This window comes from Salvelinus alpinus, chromosome 4, assembly GCF_045679555.1.
Source record: "Salvelinus alpinus chromosome 4, SLU_Salpinus.1, whole genome shotgun sequence".
Classification (NCBI taxonomy): Eukaryota; Metazoa; Chordata; class Actinopteri; order Salmoniformes; family Salmonidae; genus Salvelinus; species Salvelinus alpinus.
Window position 1 is genome coordinate 31,494,580 of NC_092089.1, and position 17,830 is coordinate 31,512,409.

Sequence of the window (17,830 nt, forward strand, 5' to 3'; positions counted from 1 at the left end):
CGCAACAATGTGTCGGAGGAAACACTGCACCGTGCATTGTGCCCTGGCTGCCACAGGAGTCGCTAGAGCGCAATGGGACAAGAACATCTCTGCCGGCCAAACCCTCCCGAGCCCGGACGACGCTGGGCCAATTGTGCCACGCCCCATGGGTCTCTCGGTCACGGCCCGCTGCGACAGAGCCTGGACTCTAGTGGCACAGCTAGGCAGCTAGACCACTGCGCCACTCGGGAGGCCCCAGTAGTCTATGTTCTTGATGATAAAGCATTCTGATGCCCTGATTATGTTTTTATGTGTAAAAGCAAATTTCCACATTGCATGGACAATACAAATTTTCTAATGTAATCTATTTCATAAACATATTTAATTCTTAATAAGTGTGGCCATATATGTGGCTGGTGGGGAAACATAGAAAGTCAGATGTACGAAGAGCCTCCAGCACCTCCTCCAAGATAAGGGTGCGGGCTGGACTGCTGAACATCCCAGCCTCCTGGAACTCTCTGGACCAGCCAGGGGCCCCCAAGGAGGTGGCCTGCTGGAAGGGACCCTGCGGGGCCGAGTCTGGGTTCCAGCCTTCAGATGAGTCCTCGTCATGGGAGCTGAAGGGGTCTTTAGGGAAGTCTCCTGAAATACAGTGTAGCATCTTGACTGTTTCTCACGCTGCTCAAAACTCAAAGATTGCTGTAATTCCGTAACTAAAAACTAGCTGGATCGGCATTCAAACTTCTTTCATCTAACCAGTTAACTGTCTCTAACAGGATGTAATAGGTACAGTCAGATACTGTATTCCAGTTCCAGGCACCAGAGTTCCACCACTTCTGTTCCAGCCCAACACACCTGATTCAGCTACTCAACTAAACATTTACAGCCATTGATTAGCTGAATCTGGTGTATTAGTGCTGGGCTAGAATAAAATGTGCAACACTTAGAAACACAAGCCAGCTGAGATAAAGCTTCTCCAGCCAGCAGCATGCCTCATCTGCACTGAGTGACTGTCTTCCTCCACAGGTGAAGATGACCACTCGAATGAACTCTCAACCACACAGAGGCACTCTATATGTTTTTCTGTCTATCGCCTGCAGCCCAGCCACCAGCAGATACACACTAGTACCACTGCTTTCCACATCATATCCCAGGAGAAAAGAGAACAAGTAATTGTAGATTCTAGATTTGGAGTAGGTGTTAATTTTAAGCTCTCTCTGTTGCCAAGTTATGTGAGTTCCTTAGTGACCTGAGGTTTGTTTATAAAGGGGTCCTCAGCCCTGTGAGGAAGAGGTGTAACCTGAACACAGACAGAGACACCCCCAGGAGACCCATAGATAAGAGAGAGCAGAGAGCTTTATGGACACAAAGCACAGACCAAAGGTGCCATAATTAACCAATACTTCCCAAACGGGGGATGATATCAGAGGGCTTTGTAATCAGATTTTTTTAAATAAATTTTCTGGATGTCAAAGCCACATTTAAAATTCTAATTTCCCACCCCTTTTTTGTGGTCATCCATCATCTCAAATCCACTTGACTGCCAGACATTTCTTGTGTAATGTCTGAAGTGTGTGTGTAGGGCTAGTAGCTTGTAGTTCTAAAGTCTGCCTATTGTATAAAAGTACTAAATAGGTTAATGCAGTATACATTGTAAATTAGTAGGTTTCCTAACATTAATTTCTTAATTGAATTAAGAGTGTATTAATCCAATGAGGTTGTGAATACCTTTTGAATAAGTCATTTTATTAAAAAGGAAATATGTGTTGTGTTTCACAATACAATACACATGCTACAATATTCATAAAAATGGCCAATTCATATTGACAACAAATAACATCCCAACAGAATCCAAGAGCAAAGTTGGTGGTATTAAATAGATCATCTTTATTGAGGGCCATCTACTGAGAAGCAGACACAGAGAGACAGGAACAATGGGCTGTGGTCTGTACAGGAAAGGGAATGTAGACAGTTACAGGCTTTTAATCCAGTCCAGGTTTGGTCCTTTAGGGTCACAAGGGTGGCTGGGGACATCGTCCATCTTGCCATTGTTTCGCACAGGGACTGGGGAGAGAGGAAAAAGGTTTTGTTTATGCCACCAACTGTCTAGGGCCAGACTTAATGATTTGCTCATAATGGTTTAATGGCTTACCTGGGTAGTTGTATGGCACAGCTGCATTCATCATGCCTGAGTACTTCGTTAAGGGACTCACTAATGGAACAGTAACGGCTGGGAAGAAATACATGAAATATCAATGATATGTTACACCAAGTGAACACACAACTCAATTCAGGGAGGGCTGAAGGGAGGGCTGAAGGGCAGTGCACACAAGTTTATTTTATGTGTATCTGTTATGGGATTTTTGTGTTTAATGACTAAAATATGTATACATTTAACTTAGATGTTACTGTATGAATGAAACTTATTATAATCATAATGCTGAATATTATGTGTTCCTTATTAGAAAGAATGGAGTTATCTTCAGACAGGCTGAAATGCTGTGTTCCTTACAGGACATTTTGTCTCTACCCAGGGAGGGGAAAGACCTTGGGTTGGTTGCAGATAGTTTAACAGGTGGCAGACAGTAATGAGAACGCTAACTATACTGCCATTGTATTCTAGAGGAGGATGGACATTAAAACCTATAACATCATCTTTATTATATAACCTGATGTAAATTGTATTATGATCAGTACTCTCGAGAATAAACGCTATTGATTGATTGATTTTAAGACTGGTTTCTGTCCATTTAATGCTGATAATTATCTTACAAATTCTTATTTATGGGCAGAGTGTTTTAATTGAATTGGTTGATAAACATAGGAATAAAATTCCTTTAACAGTATCATGTAATGTCAGAATCCATAAGGTGTAACTACAGTTGAATTTAGCATATTGTAAGATATGAGCATTACAACCTGTGATGTATACTTTGAGAGATGTACTGACCAAGAAGTCCAATTGCGCAGGCGGCCAATACTACTGGCTCCTTATTCCACGCATTCTTCAGGAAAGCTCCAATTCCTGGCAGGAGAAGCAAACAGACATTTAAGTTACAGTGGCACAAATGCACACTGTGTTATGCATGATCTATGATCCAGTGATTGATGAATGTATTAAGGACATAGCTAGGTACAAATAGCTAGCTGGGCTTATATGACTTGAAACTACATGTCATATACCCATTAGTTTGAGTCTATACAGTATTGTAAACATGACAGCATTGGGCAGATAAATACTGAAGATGAAGCAAGAAGATCAACCCTATCCAACTGCTCTGTTTACACCAGGGTAAGCAGGACACAACGTTTTGGATCGTTCAGATAGAAATACGTTATGTACAACAAACATGCCTCTCTGACATGTAGAATAAGAATCCCATCAGCTCTAATTAATGGGATTTCTATCTGCAAAGTTCGACAACTGAACGTGGCCCAGGTTTACACTCAGCTCAGTCAGAAGAGAGCAGCGGACTGTGGAATGCAAGCGATTCAGATTGGAGATATTTAATGACCAAACTACTACATTTTGATTTGAGCTTTGACCTAAAAAGGTTAGGTAAAGAATGAAGTGGAGACGCGACATGCAGCTAAAACAAATCGGCTAACACTATGTTGGTCCAAGGTCACATTATTCGTTTGGCATGGTAAATTAAAATATGCATACAAAATTAGAGTTGAATACAATATTTAGTTACAATTAATCATACACTAGCATTATCAGAACACCAATGTTTGCTTGACAGAGGAATCAAGCATAAAACGAAACAGCTAGCTAGCTTGCTAATAGCAAAGTTCACCCACCTGCCATGTTGCTGTTTGTAGTTTTGCCAGGCTGGGGAACATGGGAACTGTAGTCTACATAATGTCGTATAATTATTGCGCCAGTTGCAACAACACAAAAAGGTTGTTTGACAGCGTGAAATCTGCGGTGATGCATTGAGTGCTGCAGTCAATGGATCGGGTAAACATATGTTTAAAGTGTCAGTCAGACCATCCAGATACAGTAGTTAGTCGTAAATCTTCAAAAATGCTGCGCATGTTAGATGCTTTTCAGTAACGTCGTTAGCAAGTTAGGCTAACATTAGCTAGTCATCTCGGTTTAATCGTTTTCAAGAAAAGCTCACGTTAACGAGTTGTGATTTCGTTAACCAAATCAAACTTAGGTCACCTAAATGTAGTTTTATTTGGGGTTGAGGAAGGTGTTGCTGATTAGCTAACGCTGTCTGCAAGCAAATAGTTATTATGGTAACTAGCTATAACATCCCTAAAGATTAGCCCCACATAGGAGAGGCGTCCTTTAGTGTTGGGCTAAAGAAAATATGCTGTCAGGTTGAGTCAAGAAAGTAACCCTACCTGTTTGTCAAATGTAGTGTAGATTCGTGACACTGTCTAGGACGTGATTTATGAGGGGGTGAACGATCTTATTCCTCCTTCCGCCCCTCACCCAGATGATGGAGGATTTCTCCGGCCTGGCCCTGCCGCCTCTCTTTGGGGGCCACATCCTGGAAGCAGAACTGGAGCCAGGTGGGGTGGAACTGGGCCCAGGGGAGGTAAGTAAGAGTTCTGAGTCTGACTATTATGATTCCAGTGGCTCGGTTGGTTGGAAATGGAATATGGTGCTAGAGCCGGGGTATTCAACTCTTACTCAACGAGGTCCAGAACCTGCTGGTTTTCTGTTTACCTGATAATGAATTGCACACCCCAGGTGTCCCAGGTCTAAATCAGTTCCTGCTTAGAGGGGAACGATGAAAGAAACAAAAATGGTGTGCGCTAAATGACAGTTTTTATCATTAGGTAGAGCTTGGCCCTGGGGTCAGCGAGTTGCTAGAGGGCAGAGGTCAAGGGTCAGGAGCAAGGCCAGAGCAGCAGCAGGAGGAGAGGAGAGAATTGGAGAAAAGGAAGTACCTGGCTTTGATCAAGAGGTGTAAGGAGATCGAACAGGTGAGTGACTGTGGGGAATAATTTGTGTGTGTGATTGTACGACCCTGCCAAGTGTGGATTTTTATTGTGACTTTACTATCGTATCTTCAGGTAGTGCTCTATTTAAGAACCAAGTTATATGGATGTGCATCTGTGAACATATAGTTTGCTGTTGGTAATGCCAGTGCACACATGTAGCATAAAGAAATGCATGGTAATGAATCCTTTCTAGGGTTGCAAAATGTTCAATACATTTTCTGGTTTTCCAGAAATCCTGTTTGGAGGTTTCTGGATTTCCTGCTTATTCCCTCCTGATTCTGAGAATCCTCCAACCAGGATTTTGGGCAAACCAGGGCATTTATTGACCGTTCCAGGAATTTTGCCACCCTAATCCTTTCACCATTTTCTCTGCAGGTGAATGAGAAGATCCTTGGTCGCCTTCACCAGGTACAAAGACTAACACGTCGCATGAAGAAAGAGAGAAGGTAAAAAAGTCTGTCCTTTCATTTGTTCATGTCTTTTTCAGTCTATGGTCTATTGCCCTCTCCATTGTAAATACAGGCTAGCTCAACTACAACAGCAACTGAACTTTCCTACTGTAGGTTCCTAATGAAGACCCTCGACGCCCATGGAGATGACTATAGAAATGCACAGCTCACCATATCGCTTGAGGTGAGAATGAGATTTTCAAAAAGTTAAAAAGTGTTTCTTTAATAATAAACCAGCAGAGTTCCATTATTTTATAGTATATTGAAATGTAACAACGATTCGTTATTCAATCTTTCACCATTAACTTTGATGGTGATGCAGAAGATGTCAACTGGGTGCTTTTCTGTTGGCATGAAACTGGAGAACTCTTCTGAAACTGAGTTTCCCCCCCCCACATACTATATCCTTATACTAAAAGCAACACTGTTGTTGTTTCAGGAAGAGTCTGGTGCCCATTTAGACATCTGCCCTGGAGCAGAAGGTGATAGGCTGAATGACCTTCCTAGCTCCTCCCCCTCTGTCCCTTTCCAATCCACAGTGGGATCCAAGAAGAAGAGGCATCGAGTTCTAAAACAGGAGAAAGACCCACAGGTGTGTGAGACGCACTCATAAACCTTGAGTGTGAAATTAACGTGCACACCCAAACTAAATGAATGAACAAAGACTGTAATGGTGAAATGTTTGTGCGACTATGTGCAGAGAAAGGTGACGGCTTCTCCTTTACACTGACAGTGCATTGCGTATTCTATTCTGTGCATATGGAACAGATTGCACTGCAGCATTCTCCAATCTGGCAGACGACAGATCTGTCAGTCTGTTTCCCTACAATGGTTCTGTTGTTAACACCATCTTCACTCTTCTCCACAGACTGAAGCAGACATCCCCATGTTGGCAGAGACGCAGTTCAGTGACTTTCCCAGCCCAACCGCTTTGTCTCACTGACCAGGGGAATGGCCGGCTGCTAGTGGGAGGAGAAATGAGGCAGCATTCTGTTGCTTGGACTCCCACTTCCCCAGACGTGATGTCACTGAAACACATACAGCCAGGGCTCTTTGGGATGTTCTGAAAGTTGTACTGGGCTTGAGTTCTGAAATAATGGAATAGGATGAAGCTACACCTGATCTAAGGTTCTACTACATGGATGCTGTCTACAGAACCTTGCAGATAGAAATGAAAAACATAGTGGATAAGATTATCATTTATGCACAACTATGGTCTATGGAAATGGCTGAAGGTCTTGACCATGGTAATCCACCCATAGTGCTCGAGTAGAGAATGCATGGTCCGGTCCTTGCGGAAGTTACATTGACAGTACATGTATTGATGTGAATTTTTTTATCAGGATACTCTGAACATGTTTTATGATTGTTTGTCGACGTGATGCTTACTAAATGTTCCGTATAAAATGTTTATTCAGAACTTCAGGATTCAGTTTTTTATATATTTTACCATTGACCCATCATCTGATAAACCAATCACAGGAAAGTATACCTGCGGAAGTTGTCCAACGACGGTGGAGAATTTGGTCCTATCATAGCTTGGAGGTAAGTTTTAGGGCGGAATCCACATTTTGTGGGTGGGATTTAGTTACCGTCCATCTTTAGTGTACTGTACAGCCAGATTGACGAAAAGAAAACACAAATTGGAAGTAAAGAAGACTGGGGAAATAGTTTTAGTTCTAATTGAAAGAGACAAACGAAAAGCCCAAACCCTAGGTAAATGTCCAAAACAAATGTGAATTTAGCTGGTTGACACAGTTTCCCTAATTTTCATAAATTACCAGATAGCTAGCTAGCTAGCATTGTGATTGCAGTAGCTAGCTACATTTGCTAGCATTATAACAATTATCAACATAACATCAACTGTGCCCAAAATATAATCGCAATATATACACTTCATGCATAATAATGCATCGAATAGCAATTGCATTGGAATGAGTTGTCGAAACCTGCCAAACAGCATGTGAATTGGCTACGTTAACTAGCTGGCTAATGTTGCTGACATTTCCAGCTAGACATCTATTGAACTGTTTTACGATTGATGAAAATAGTGATGTACGCTCAAATTATCCGCATGTTAACTCTTTGCTAAACCGAGGTACATTTCGCTGCAAGTGTTTGTATTATCTGTAGCTACTTGATGCTAGGAAGCTAGCTAGGGACTTATGATACAATGCAATCAATGTTCATTGTGTCTGTTTGCATTGTTTTTAGCTAACGTTAATCTGTTATCTCCTTCTTGCAATGAAAGACGGTATGAGGACATTGTCGTAGTGAAGCCATGGCTGATAAGAGAAAACTCCAAGGTAACTAGCATAGAGCGATGATGGACGTAATGGACTGGACACTGACCTCTCACACTATTTCGACTATCAGTTATTTAAATTATTGGATTAATCTTTGAGATTCAATGTAATATGTTAGTCCAGTAAAATAGATTGGCATATTTTCATAATGACCTCTTTCTTTCCTCTCCCCAGGTGAAATTGACAGATGTTTGAAAAAGGTCGCTGAAGGCGTAGAACAGTTTGAAGACATTTGGCAGAAGGTGAGGACTCCTTAACACTATGCATTGCATATTCACTGTGCATGAAACAATGAATTGTCTCCTATCAAACAAACTGATCTTTGTCACTTTGTTTCACAGCTTCACAATGCAGCCAATGCCAACCAAAAGGAAAAATATGAGGCAGACCTTAAAAAAGAGATTAAAAAGCTACAGGTAAGACTAATTGCTTACTAATAGTAAGCAATATATGAAGCTGTCTTAATATCCCATGTTGTCTGCTCACACTGATAAAGCTATGGGTCTTTACTTAAGTTCTAATTGTTGTTTTCTTGTCATCTCTCCTGCAGCGATTGAGGGATCAGATAAAAACATGGGTGGCATCAAATGAGATCAAAGACAAAAGGCAGCTAGTGGAGAATCGCAAGGTCATAGAGACGGTAATACTCTCCAAAATAGCTTCTTTGTTTAACACTGATAGGAGAAAAGAGCGGATAGGTCTCCACCATATTGTGTTTACCTTTCAACTAGGGCCAGGATGATACCAGTATTGCGATACTGTGGCAAGGAAACAAAACACGAAGCGGATAAAATAATATATATATATATCATTATGTTGTCCAGAGGGACATTTATTTATTTTCAAAGCTATAGCACACAATGTTTTACATACAGCAGGGTTTTAAAGGACCATGGCCATAAGACTGCTAAATAGTTAAATAGGGAGGGGGGGGGGGGGAGTATTTCTGTCAAAACTTATTCTGATTGGCTGGTCCTGGCTCCCCAGTGGGTGGGTCTGACTGCCAAATAGGTGGGCATATGCCCAACCACGGCTGCACCACTGCCCAGTCATGTGAAATCCATAGATTAGGACCTAATGAATTTATTTCAATTGACTGATTTCCTTATGAACTGTAGCTTAGTAAAATATTTGAAATTATTGAATGACTAGGCAACAGGATATATAATAAACAGTAACAGCAGCGTATGTGTTGGGTCAAAAGAGTTAGTGCAAAAAGGATCAATGCAGATAGTCCGGGTAGCTATTGGTTAACTATTATTATCTTGCACTGACTATGCACACTCACAAGACTATATATACGCACTATACACTGAGTGTACAAAACATTAGGAACACCTTCCTAATATTGAGTTGTACCCCCTTTTGCCCTCATAACAGCCTAAATTTGTCAGTCATGGACTCTACAAGGTGTCAAGGGTTTCACAGGGATGCTGGCCAATGTTGACTCCAATGCTTCCCACAGTTGTCAAGTTGGCTGGATGTCCTTCGGGTGGGGGACCGTTCTTGATACACACAGGAAACCTTTTAGGGTGAAAAACCCAGCAGCGTTGCAGTTCTTGACACACTCAAACCGGTGCGTCTGGCACTTACTACCATACCCTGTTCAAAGGCACTTAAAGCTTTTGTCTTGCCCGTTGTCCCTCTGAATGGCACACATACACAATCCGTCTCAAGGCTTAAAAGTCTGTCTCCTTCCCTTCATCGACACTGATTTCAAGGGGATTTAACAGGTGACATCAATAAGGGATCATAGCATTCACCTGGTCTGTCATGGAAAGAGCAGGTGTTCCTATGTATTGTACACTCAGTGTATATACACTACACTGACACTCACACAGCCCACACACACTCACATATACTACATATGCACACATATCAACATAACACACTTTCACACTCATCATTTGCTGCTGCTACTCTGTTCATTATCCTTACTATCTATTCTGATGCCTAGTCACTTTGCCTTTTATGTACACATCTATCTCAAATACCTTGTACTGTACCCCTACACATTGATCTGGTACTGGTACTCCCTGTATATACACTATATATACAAAAGTATGTGGGCACAAATGAATGGATTCAGCTATTTCAGCCACACCAGCTGCTGACAGGTCGAGCACACGGCCATGCAATCTTCATAGACAAACATTGGCAGTAGAATGGCCTTACTGAAGAGCTCAGTGACATTCCAACAAGTCAGTTCGTCACATTTCTGACCTGCTAGAGCTGCCCCGGGCAACTGTAAGTGCTGTTATTGTGAAGTGGAAACGTCCAGGGGCAACAACGGCTCAGCCGTGAAGAGGTAGGCCACACAAGCTCACAGAACGGGACCGCCAATTGCTAAAGCGCGTAGCTCCTAAAAATCGTCTGTCATTGGTTGCAACACTCACTATCGAGTTCCAAACTACCTCTGGAAGCAACATCGGCACAAGAACTGTTCGTCTGGAGCTTCTTGAAATGGGTTTCCATGGCCAAGCAGCCGCACACAAGCCTAAGATCACTATGTGCAATGCTAAGCGTCGGCTGGAGTGGTGTAAAGCTTGCCGCCATTGGACTCTGGAGCAGTGGAACACGTTCTCTGGAGTGATGAATCACGCTTCACCATTTGGCAGTCTGACAGACTAATCTGAGTTTGGAGGATGGCAGGAGAACGTTACCTGCCCCATTGCATAGTGCCAACTGTAAAGTTTGATGGGAGGAGGAATATTGGTCTGGGGCTGTTTTTATGGTTTGGGCTAGGCCCCTTAGTTCCAGTAAATTGAAATCTTAACTCGACAGCATACATTCTAGACGATTCTGTGCTTCCAACTTTGTGGCAACAGTTTGGGGAAGGCCCTTTCCTGTTTCAGCAGTTTAATGCCTCCTTGCACAAATTAACGTCCGTACAGAAATGGTTTGTCGAGATCGGTGTGGAAGAACTTGACTGGCCTGCACAGCCCTAACCTCAACCCCATCGACCACCTTTGGGATGAATTGGAACGCCGACTGCGATCCAGGCCTAATCGCCCAACATCAGTGCCAGACTTCGCTAATACTCTTGTGGCTGAATGGAAGCAAGTCCCCGAAGCAATGTTCTAACACTAGTGGAAAGCCTTCCCAGAAGAGTAGAGGCTGTTATAGCAGCAAGGGGGGGACCAACTCCATATTAATGGCCATGGTTTTGGAATGAGATGTTCAATGAGTAGGTGTCCACATACTTTTGGTCATCTACTGTAGCTTCATTCTTGTGTATTTTATTCCTCCTGTGTTACTATTTTTATTATTATTTTTCAAATCTGCATCATTGAGAAGGGGTCGTAAGCAAGCATTTTACGAAAAGTCTACACCCGTTGTATTCAGCGCATGTGACAAATAAAATTTGATTTGACCAAAGAGTTTGGTCTGCTTTAGTTTAAAAAAAAAATTGCCATGGAAAAATTGTGTGATATTGGTATCATCACAGCTCTACTTTCAACTCATCTCAGTGCTCATGGAGAGGGTATGCGATCCTGTCTGACATAACATCTGACATTCTCTCCTTAGCAAATGGAGCGGTTTAAGGTGGTAGAGCGGGAGACAAAGACGAAGGCCTACTCTAAAGAAGGCCTGGGGCTCGCCCTGAAAGTGGACCCAGCTCAGAGGGAGAAAGAAGAGACGGGAAACTGGCTAACGGTAACAGCCTTTGAGCCGTTGGTATTTTGACTCATGCATAGTGGTAATGTCTCCTGAACGATGGTTCAGGGGTGGATGGTTCACACTGGCTCTGCCTTATTTTCTGGGTGGTGATCTGTTCTTCTTTTCCCCCATTCTCTCTTTTTCTCCCCCAGAATACGATAGACACTCTAAATATGCAGGTGGACCAGTTTGAGAGTGAGGTGGAATCCCTCTTCATTCAAACCAGGAAGAAGAAAGGAGAGAAAGAGGTCAGTCTCCTTCCATCTCATTCCCTATACATTAACTTTTGCTGTGTATGTAGTCTAATTAAGCAATCAGGCTCGGGGTGTGGTATATGGCCAATATACCATGGCTAAGGGCTGTTCTTACCCATGACGCAACACGGAGTGCCTGGATACAGCCCTTAGCCGTGGTATACTGGTCATATACCACAAACCCCCGAGGTGCCTTATTGCTATTATAAACTGGTAACCAACTTAATTAGAACAGTAAAAATACATGTTTTGTCATACCCATGGTATACGGTCTGATATACCACAGCTGTCAGCCCATCAGTATTCAGGGCTCAAACCACCCAGTTTATAATAATGAATCAGATATTGGGTTGGATGATGTTGCTCCTAGACTCTGATCTAAGGTCAGTCTTGCATTTCCCCCTAAAAGGATTTGGGGAAGGCAAGTTGATCTGACATCTGTGCCTAAGAATGACTTCCACCTGCATTACAAAAGTCACCCGAACAGTTTATAACCACGTGTGCCTGTTTCTCTGGCTGTCTCGTAGAAGCAGGATCGCATTGAGGAGCTAAAGAGGTTTATAGAAAGGCATAGGTACCACATTCGCATGCTGGAGACCATCCTGCGCATGCTAGACAACGACTCGGTGCAGGTGGACTCCATCCAGAAGATCAAGGACGACGTGGAGTACTACATGGAGTCGTCACAGGACCCAGACTTTGAGGAGAACGAGTTCATTTACGACGACCTGGATCTGGAGGACATCCGTGAGTCGCCCATGGACAGCCAGGAGCTCGATGACGAGTCCTGGGATGATCATGATGATGATGCTCATGCTATCAGCTGTGGGTCTGGATGAATGGTCCCTCATTGAACGTCTGTTGGGTCTGGGTGGATGGATGTTCTTTAATCAACATCTGTTAGCTGGGTTGACTGTCGGTTTAGAAGAGCTTGATCTGTGGTGTTTCTGTGGCTCTGGATGTTGATGATTGTTAAAAAACAACATTTATATATTAGATTTCCCCTGAAAATCTTATCATTGAAATAAACCAGTAGCCTTTTCTCCCTGATTTATGCCCTTCACTCTTTCTATCCCTCTTTCTCTCCCTCTCTAGCTGCAGCGCTGGTGGCCACCTCTCCGACGGGCATGGGGAACATAGAGGATGAGATGTTCCTCCACTCGAGCAGCACTCCCACCTCCACCACCTCCTCCTCCCCCATCCCTCCATCCCCGGCCACCTGCACTGCTGTAAGCACATCTGCCTTCACTGATTGGTCGTTTGTATAGAAACTACAATCACTTACTTGATCAGTGTCATAAAGTACATTGATACTTACACATGCACTGTTTGTGCCTGCATGTGTTCTGCAGGAGAACTCTGAGGACGATAAGAAGAGAGGGCGGTCGACAGACAGTGACGTTAGTCAGGTGAGACCGAGCTTCTACAATATCTGTTTATAGCTCAATAGAGAACTGGATTTCTTCAGAAATGTAGTTTCTCTGTTTCCCTGTTCTGTTTGTACTAAACTGATGCTGTGTCATTTTCAGTCTCCTGCGAAGAACGGCACTTCCTCCTTGTTGTCCTTTTCCTCGTCCGCCAATTCCGGGTCCTCTTCTTCCTCCTCTCTTGTATCCATGGCCACCGTTGTCGGAGGCAACCCTGGGGTTCCCACAAGCAACAGTCTAATAGGAAGCTTCAGCAGCGCCGTGCAACAACATCAGCTTCAACCTCCACAGCAACCAGTCCTGCAGCCACTGCTACAACCACAACAACCCCAAACAAAACCTTGCACCCCCAGCCCACCCAGCCACCCCCTCCTCTCCACCGCCCCCTCTCTCCCCACACCCACTACACCCATCTCAGCCTCCCCAAACTCCCTGCCCCAGGTCTCGTCTGGTCATATCCTCAACTCCAGCCTAGGCCTTGGGTTGGGCCTGGGTAAAGTTGGCATGACGGGGACAAGCAGTGCCAACTCAATGTCTGGTCTGGGCCTGACTGGGATGTCTGCCTCTTTGAACACCATGGCAGGCCTGCTCTCTGGGTCCACCCATGCCCCTTACGCCCAGGCAGCCGCGTTGGGAGGCCTGGGTCTGAGTAGCACCACCCAGTCCAGTGTCTCAATGGAGAGCTCCTCCATCCCCACCTCTTGCTCCAGTGGAGTGACCACCAACGGGGCTGGGACAGGCCTGGGCCTGCTGGGGTCCAGCCCAGCACACGGCTCCCTGACTGGGGGGATCCTGGGCCTGGTGCCTGGGCAGAGTGTGATCCCTGGGCCCCCTCAGATCCCTCTCAGCCCGGTCGGTGCTGCCCCTGGGGGGGCAGTGGGGATGATGGGAGGAAACGGAGGAAGCATGGGGCCAATCGGAGGAGTAGTTGGGTCGAATGCAGCCCCTGCCAGACCGCCCAGTGGACTGAAGCAGAACGGAAGCACAAGTATGTTCACTTTGTCTGTGTGGCTGTCTGGGTTTGTATGTTTCTTTATGCACCTTTTCTGGATTTGGGATTGACCATTAGTAGTAATGTTTCCCGCCGTCTTTCCCATGGCCCAGGTTACAGTGCTGTGGTGGCAGAGAGCACAGCAGAGTCTGCCTTCAGCACACCCAGCCAATCACAGAGCAGCCAGCCTTCCTCGCTGACCTCATCAGCCAGTCAGCCGTAAGTGATATCAAATTCATCCAAGACCACAATCATCTGTTCATTTTTTTAGATGATAAAAATGTCCTTATGTCTTCTCTCTCCTTCAGTATGGACAACGGTCCCAGCCTCATCAGCTCCATCACCTTGCCCCCCAGCTCTCCGTCCCCCTCGTTTTCAGACAGTATCCCCGGTGGTGGGAGTCTCCTCAACGGACCCCACTCCTACACACAGGCCTCTGAGGGCCTCAAGGTGAGGGGAGACAGAGGGAAGGACAGACAGACAGGGGTGTGAGGCTAAGAGATGAGCACTTTGTCCTGATGTTCTTAGATGGCCTCCTCTCCTACCACTGTTTCCCTTCGGCTCTGAGAGGTTTTATACAGTTCAACAGATGGATGGAGACAGCCATTTAACAGTATGAGAACACAGTGTTTAGTGAACACTAGAACCTCCACGGCAGCCATTTTGACCCAATTGTGGTTGTCTATAATACGAATACAACTTGGAAACAAACTCACAAAAATACTGATAGTTTAGAAATTAACACAATTTTCTAAACTTTCTCCGCACAAAGAAAAATAAATTCACAAAATGTGCTGTAGATCACACAACTCCCACACCATTCACACCAAATTTTGTCAGTTATTCAGGAGATTTCCAATGATGAAGCATCTCCTAAATGACCTTGTTTCTGTTATTTCTTAGTTAATTAACATGTATAATAGCATTGTAATAAGGTTAGAATAACCTGTAGAGACTGCCCTCTGTCCCCAGCTTCCTACAGACCTCCGTCAGATACTGATGGAGACCAGAATGTCAGCGCAGGCCCCAGAGCCGCCAGGGGCCATGGCTACAGCCACTAACACACGAAAGAGAAAGCAGTGTCAGGTAGAGACCCACACACACACGGAAATATACACATTCATACTCAACTTACACACACTCTCACTCCTAAACACATCCACAAAGCCACTAAAACAGGAAACAGAAAGTTGACACAGATTTAAATACACACAATCTCTAACTCTGACACAGACACTCTTACACACCAAAAATATAGAAGAAGTTTGAGGTAGTCAGATATCAGTGCTAGAAGAAGAAAATATCTGTGTCACAGGGAAATGGACATTACCAAGTGGCTGGATTAGTTCCTCCACCACACACCAAGAACATACAAGATATATGTTTGAAGAGCCTGTATTTGTAAAGATTGTGTATAGTGTTGAATTAGTAAGGACTCCATGGGATCTTGAATTGGCAGGTTTATTTGGTCATTGTTGGTGCAGTCACTGTGGCTGGCCGTGGGGGTTCTAGCTGCAGGTAGGAGTGTGTTGCTTCACACCATACAGGGAATGGATGGTGGACTGGTACCAAGCTTCTACTAGTATCTCATGGTGGAAGAACTGTTGAATGGTGTATTGGTTTTCATAAATTCATCGTTTTTATATTTGCCCCTTGCTCTTCCAAACTCTCCCTCACCCCATTCTCTCTCTCTGTTCCATCCATCGCTCCTTTTCCCTCCACCCATCTCTCTCTCTCTCAGGCCCCGGAGCCTCTGAGTTCTCTGAAGGCGATGGCTGAGAGAGCAGCATTAGGATCAGGTCTGGATGGAGAGATCCCCAACCTGCACCTCACAGACAGAGGTCAGAATCAACTCAATTAACAAGTTTCAAATCACATCTTTAAGGCATTACACAAATAAACATTCATGCAATTTGACAAAGCACATGCCAGTTGCAGGTGACATAATTTCTAATTGTCTGTCTGTGTTGATATCCCCACCACCTGTAACTCAACCAATCCCCTCCTGTCTCTCCTCAGACATCTTCTCTGGTTCGTCGGCTGCCCCCGGCACGCCCGCGGCCCCCCAGCCCTCCCTGTCGGAGGTGAGCATCCCCCCTTCCCTGGGGGTGTGTCCCCTGGGTCCCACTCCGCTCTCCAAGGACCAGGTGTACCAGCAGACCATGCAGGAGTCTGCTTGGACACACATGCCGCACCCCTCAGACTCCGAGAGGATCAGGTAACAGAACGCCGTCCGCCGGACTACTGGGGTGTAGACACTGGGCTTTCTCTGAGGAGATATTAACATGCACATCTGTGCTACTCTCTCCTGTAGGCAATACCTGATGAGGAACCCATGCCCCACCCTGCCATTCCATCATCAGATGCCCCCCCACCACTCAGACTCTATAGAGTTCTACCAGAGACTGTCTACAGAGACTCTCTTCTTCATCTTCTACTACCTGGAGGTAACACACACACCATCCCCCATCTGTCTGCTCTTGCTTTGCCACTGTGGGGTCCAATTGCTCACTCTCTCCTTTCTGTGTTTCTCGTTTACTCTCTCTCAGGGCACTAAAGCTCAGTACCTGTCAGCCAAGGCTCTGAAGAAGCAGTCGTGGAGGTTCCACACCAAGTACATGATGTGGTTCCAGAGGCACGAAGAACCCAAGACTATCACTGATGAGTTTGAACAGGTACAGTAGAACCTTGGTACCTCCTGTGCTGTTAGTGTTGGAGGCACCATGGGTCTGTATAGAACAATGAGCCAATGATGAGCCAACATAAAGAGTGAGTGATTAATACTGTCCTCCCTCAGGGCACTTACATCTACTTTGACTATGAGAAGTGGGGTCAGAGGAAGAAGGAGGGGTTCACCTTTGAGTACAGGTACCTGGAAGACCGAGACCTGCAGTGACAGAGGGGCGGAGAAAGAGGGAGGAGAAACGTGCTGCTGTTGACATTCCGAGACTGAACTAACTCCATGCTGTGGATAGAGATTGTGATGTGTAGTAGAACCCTGCTCCTAAAATGGAGGATGTTGTCTGTATAGGCTGCGTCTAATGGCACCCTACTCCCCACATAGTGTACTACTCCGGCCCAAAGCCCTAGTAGTGCACTACAGTACGTGGGGAATAGAACCCCCTACCTATAACTGGCCCTGGTCAGAAGTAGTGTACTAGGGGGGAGTAGGGAGTCGTTACAGATCTGTGCCTGTCTGAGCACTCAGTTTGTGGCATTACATTAGGAAGCTCCACGCATGTTCCCCATGTTGTTTTTGTTTTTCTTTCTGTTTCAACAACAAACTGTACTGCCCCCAACTGGAGTATAGAAGCCTTGGACTAAACAACAAGCAAACATACATTGGATTTGGTTACATGTGAAAAAAGCCCATCTTGCTTGAATTGACTGTAATTAGTGGTTTAGAATGGAGACATACAGTTGTCTAGCTAGCCAGCAGACAGGGCAAACTGGGCTCCTTTTAAGATGTTATGATGCCTGTTGATTAAGGTCACTATTAGTGATAGTGAGTGATTATCAATAGTTTTATTGATGTTGTCTTGGTCGATAAAACACTGATTGAGAATGACCACATGGCCTCTTCCTTTTGATGGGGATAGAGAGGCATTATTGGACATTGGATTAAATTGCTATGCAATTGAACTGGTCTCTGCCTCCCTCTCTCTTTACAAATAAAATATTTTAAAGTTTAACTGTGAAAGGAAACGCATCGTCATTGGGGCATTATGTTTGTGAGATTAGCTAATAAAGGATTTGTACCTGAAAGAAGTAGGGTTGTGTTGACATGAACTCTGATAATGTT

At 44.6% G+C, this 17,830-nt stretch overlaps 3 protein-coding genes across 9 annotated transcripts; 2 read left to right on the forward strand and 1 right to left on the reverse strand.

The window, feature by feature from the left end:
- Nucleotides 1-1,846: 1,846 nt before the first annotated feature.
- On the reverse strand, nt 1,847-3,919 carry ndufa3 (NADH:ubiquinone oxidoreductase subunit A3). Its single transcript, XM_071396580.1, has 4 exons — nt 3,784-3,919; nt 2,930-3,004; nt 2,132-2,209; nt 1,847-2,043 (listed from the first exon to the last, which is right to left on the reverse strand). Exons 1-4 carry the CDS (start codon nt 3,917-3,919, stop codon nt 1,952-1,954), a joined length of 381 nt encoding a protein of 126 aa, XP_071252681.1. The 3' UTR covers nt 1,847-1,951.
- Nucleotides 3,819-6,810, forward strand: tfpt (TCF3 (E2A) fusion partner). 2 transcript variants are annotated; one of them, XM_071396577.1, is made up of 7 exons: nt 3,819-3,943; nt 4,431-4,532; nt 4,777-4,923; nt 5,317-5,387; nt 5,505-5,574; nt 5,830-5,982; nt 6,259-6,810. In XM_071396577.1, exons 1-7 carry the CDS (start codon nt 3,935-3,937, stop codon nt 6,331-6,333), a joined length of 627 nt encoding a protein of 208 aa, XP_071252678.1. In that variant the 5' UTR covers nt 3,819-3,934; the 3' UTR covers nt 6,334-6,810. The 2 variants fall into 2 exon arrangements, with proteins under 2 accessions (XP_071252678.1, XP_071252679.1); XM_071396578.1 differs by having other exon boundaries at nt 3,878-3,995.
- Nucleotides 6,811-6,820: 10 nt separating this feature from the next.
- On the forward strand, nt 6,821-17,670 carry cnot3a (CCR4-NOT transcription complex, subunit 3a). 6 transcript variants are annotated; one of them, XM_071396571.1, is made up of 19 exons: nt 6,821-6,935; nt 7,642-7,696; nt 7,871-7,938; nt 8,038-8,112; nt 8,247-8,336; nt 11,225-11,353; nt 11,509-11,604; nt 12,138-12,435; nt 12,706-12,839; nt 12,963-13,019; nt 13,140-14,025; nt 14,142-14,247; nt 14,337-14,478; nt 15,001-15,114; nt 15,770-15,869; nt 16,048-16,246; nt 16,343-16,475; nt 16,578-16,703; nt 16,826-17,670. In XM_071396571.1, the coding sequence occupies exons 2-19, from the start codon at nt 7,672-7,674 to the stop codon at nt 16,922-16,924; spliced, it is 2,877 nt and encodes a 958-aa protein (XP_071252672.1). In that variant the 5' UTR covers nt 6,821-6,935; nt 7,642-7,671; the 3' UTR covers nt 16,925-17,670. The 6 variants fall into 6 exon arrangements, with proteins under 6 accessions (XP_071252672.1, XP_071252671.1, XP_071252674.1 ...); XM_071396570.1 differs by having other exon boundaries at nt 6,916-7,106; XM_071396573.1 differs by having other exon boundaries at nt 6,916-7,106; nt 12,138-12,357.
- Nucleotides 17,671-17,830: the final 160 nt, after the last annotated feature.

What these genes read in the sequence shown, in the direction of transcription:
- cnot3a (XM_071396571.1), top strand. Translation starts at nt 7,672, where the DNA reads ATGGCTGATAAGAGAAAACTCCAAG. An exon ending in AAGAGATTAAAAAGCTACAG is followed by an intron (nt 8,113 to 8,246) that starts GTAAGACTAATT and finishes TCTCTCCTGCAG; the next exon opens with CGATTGAGGGATCAGATAAA. An exon ending in TCAGACTCCGAGAGGATCAG is followed by an intron (nt 16,247 to 16,342) that starts GTAACAGAACGC and finishes TCTCTCCTGTAG; the next exon opens with GCAATACCTGATGAGGAACC.
- ndufa3 (XM_071396580.1), bottom strand. Translation starts at nt 3,919, where the DNA reads ATGCATCACCGCAGATTTCACGCTGTCAAACAACCTTTTTGTGTTGTT. An exon ending in CTGCGCAATTGGACTTCTTG is followed by an intron (nt 2,210 to 2,929) that starts GTCAGTACATCT and finishes ATTTCTTCCCAG; the next exon opens with CCGTTACTGTTCCATTAGTG. An exon ending in TGTGCCATACAACTACCCAG is followed by an intron (nt 2,044 to 2,131) that starts GTAAGCCATTAA and finishes CTCTCTCCCCAG; the next exon opens with TCCCTGTGCGAAACAATGGC.
- tfpt (XM_071396577.1), top strand. An exon ending in TGGAACTGGGCCCAGGGGAG is followed by an intron (nt 4,533 to 4,776) that starts GTAAGTAAGAGT and finishes TTTTATCATTAG; the next exon opens with GTAGAGCTTGGCCCTGGGGT. An exon ending in CGCATGAAGAAAGAGAGAAG is followed by an intron (nt 5,388 to 5,504) that starts GTAAAAAAGTCT and finishes TTCCTACTGTAG; the next exon opens with GTTCCTAATGAAGACCCTCG.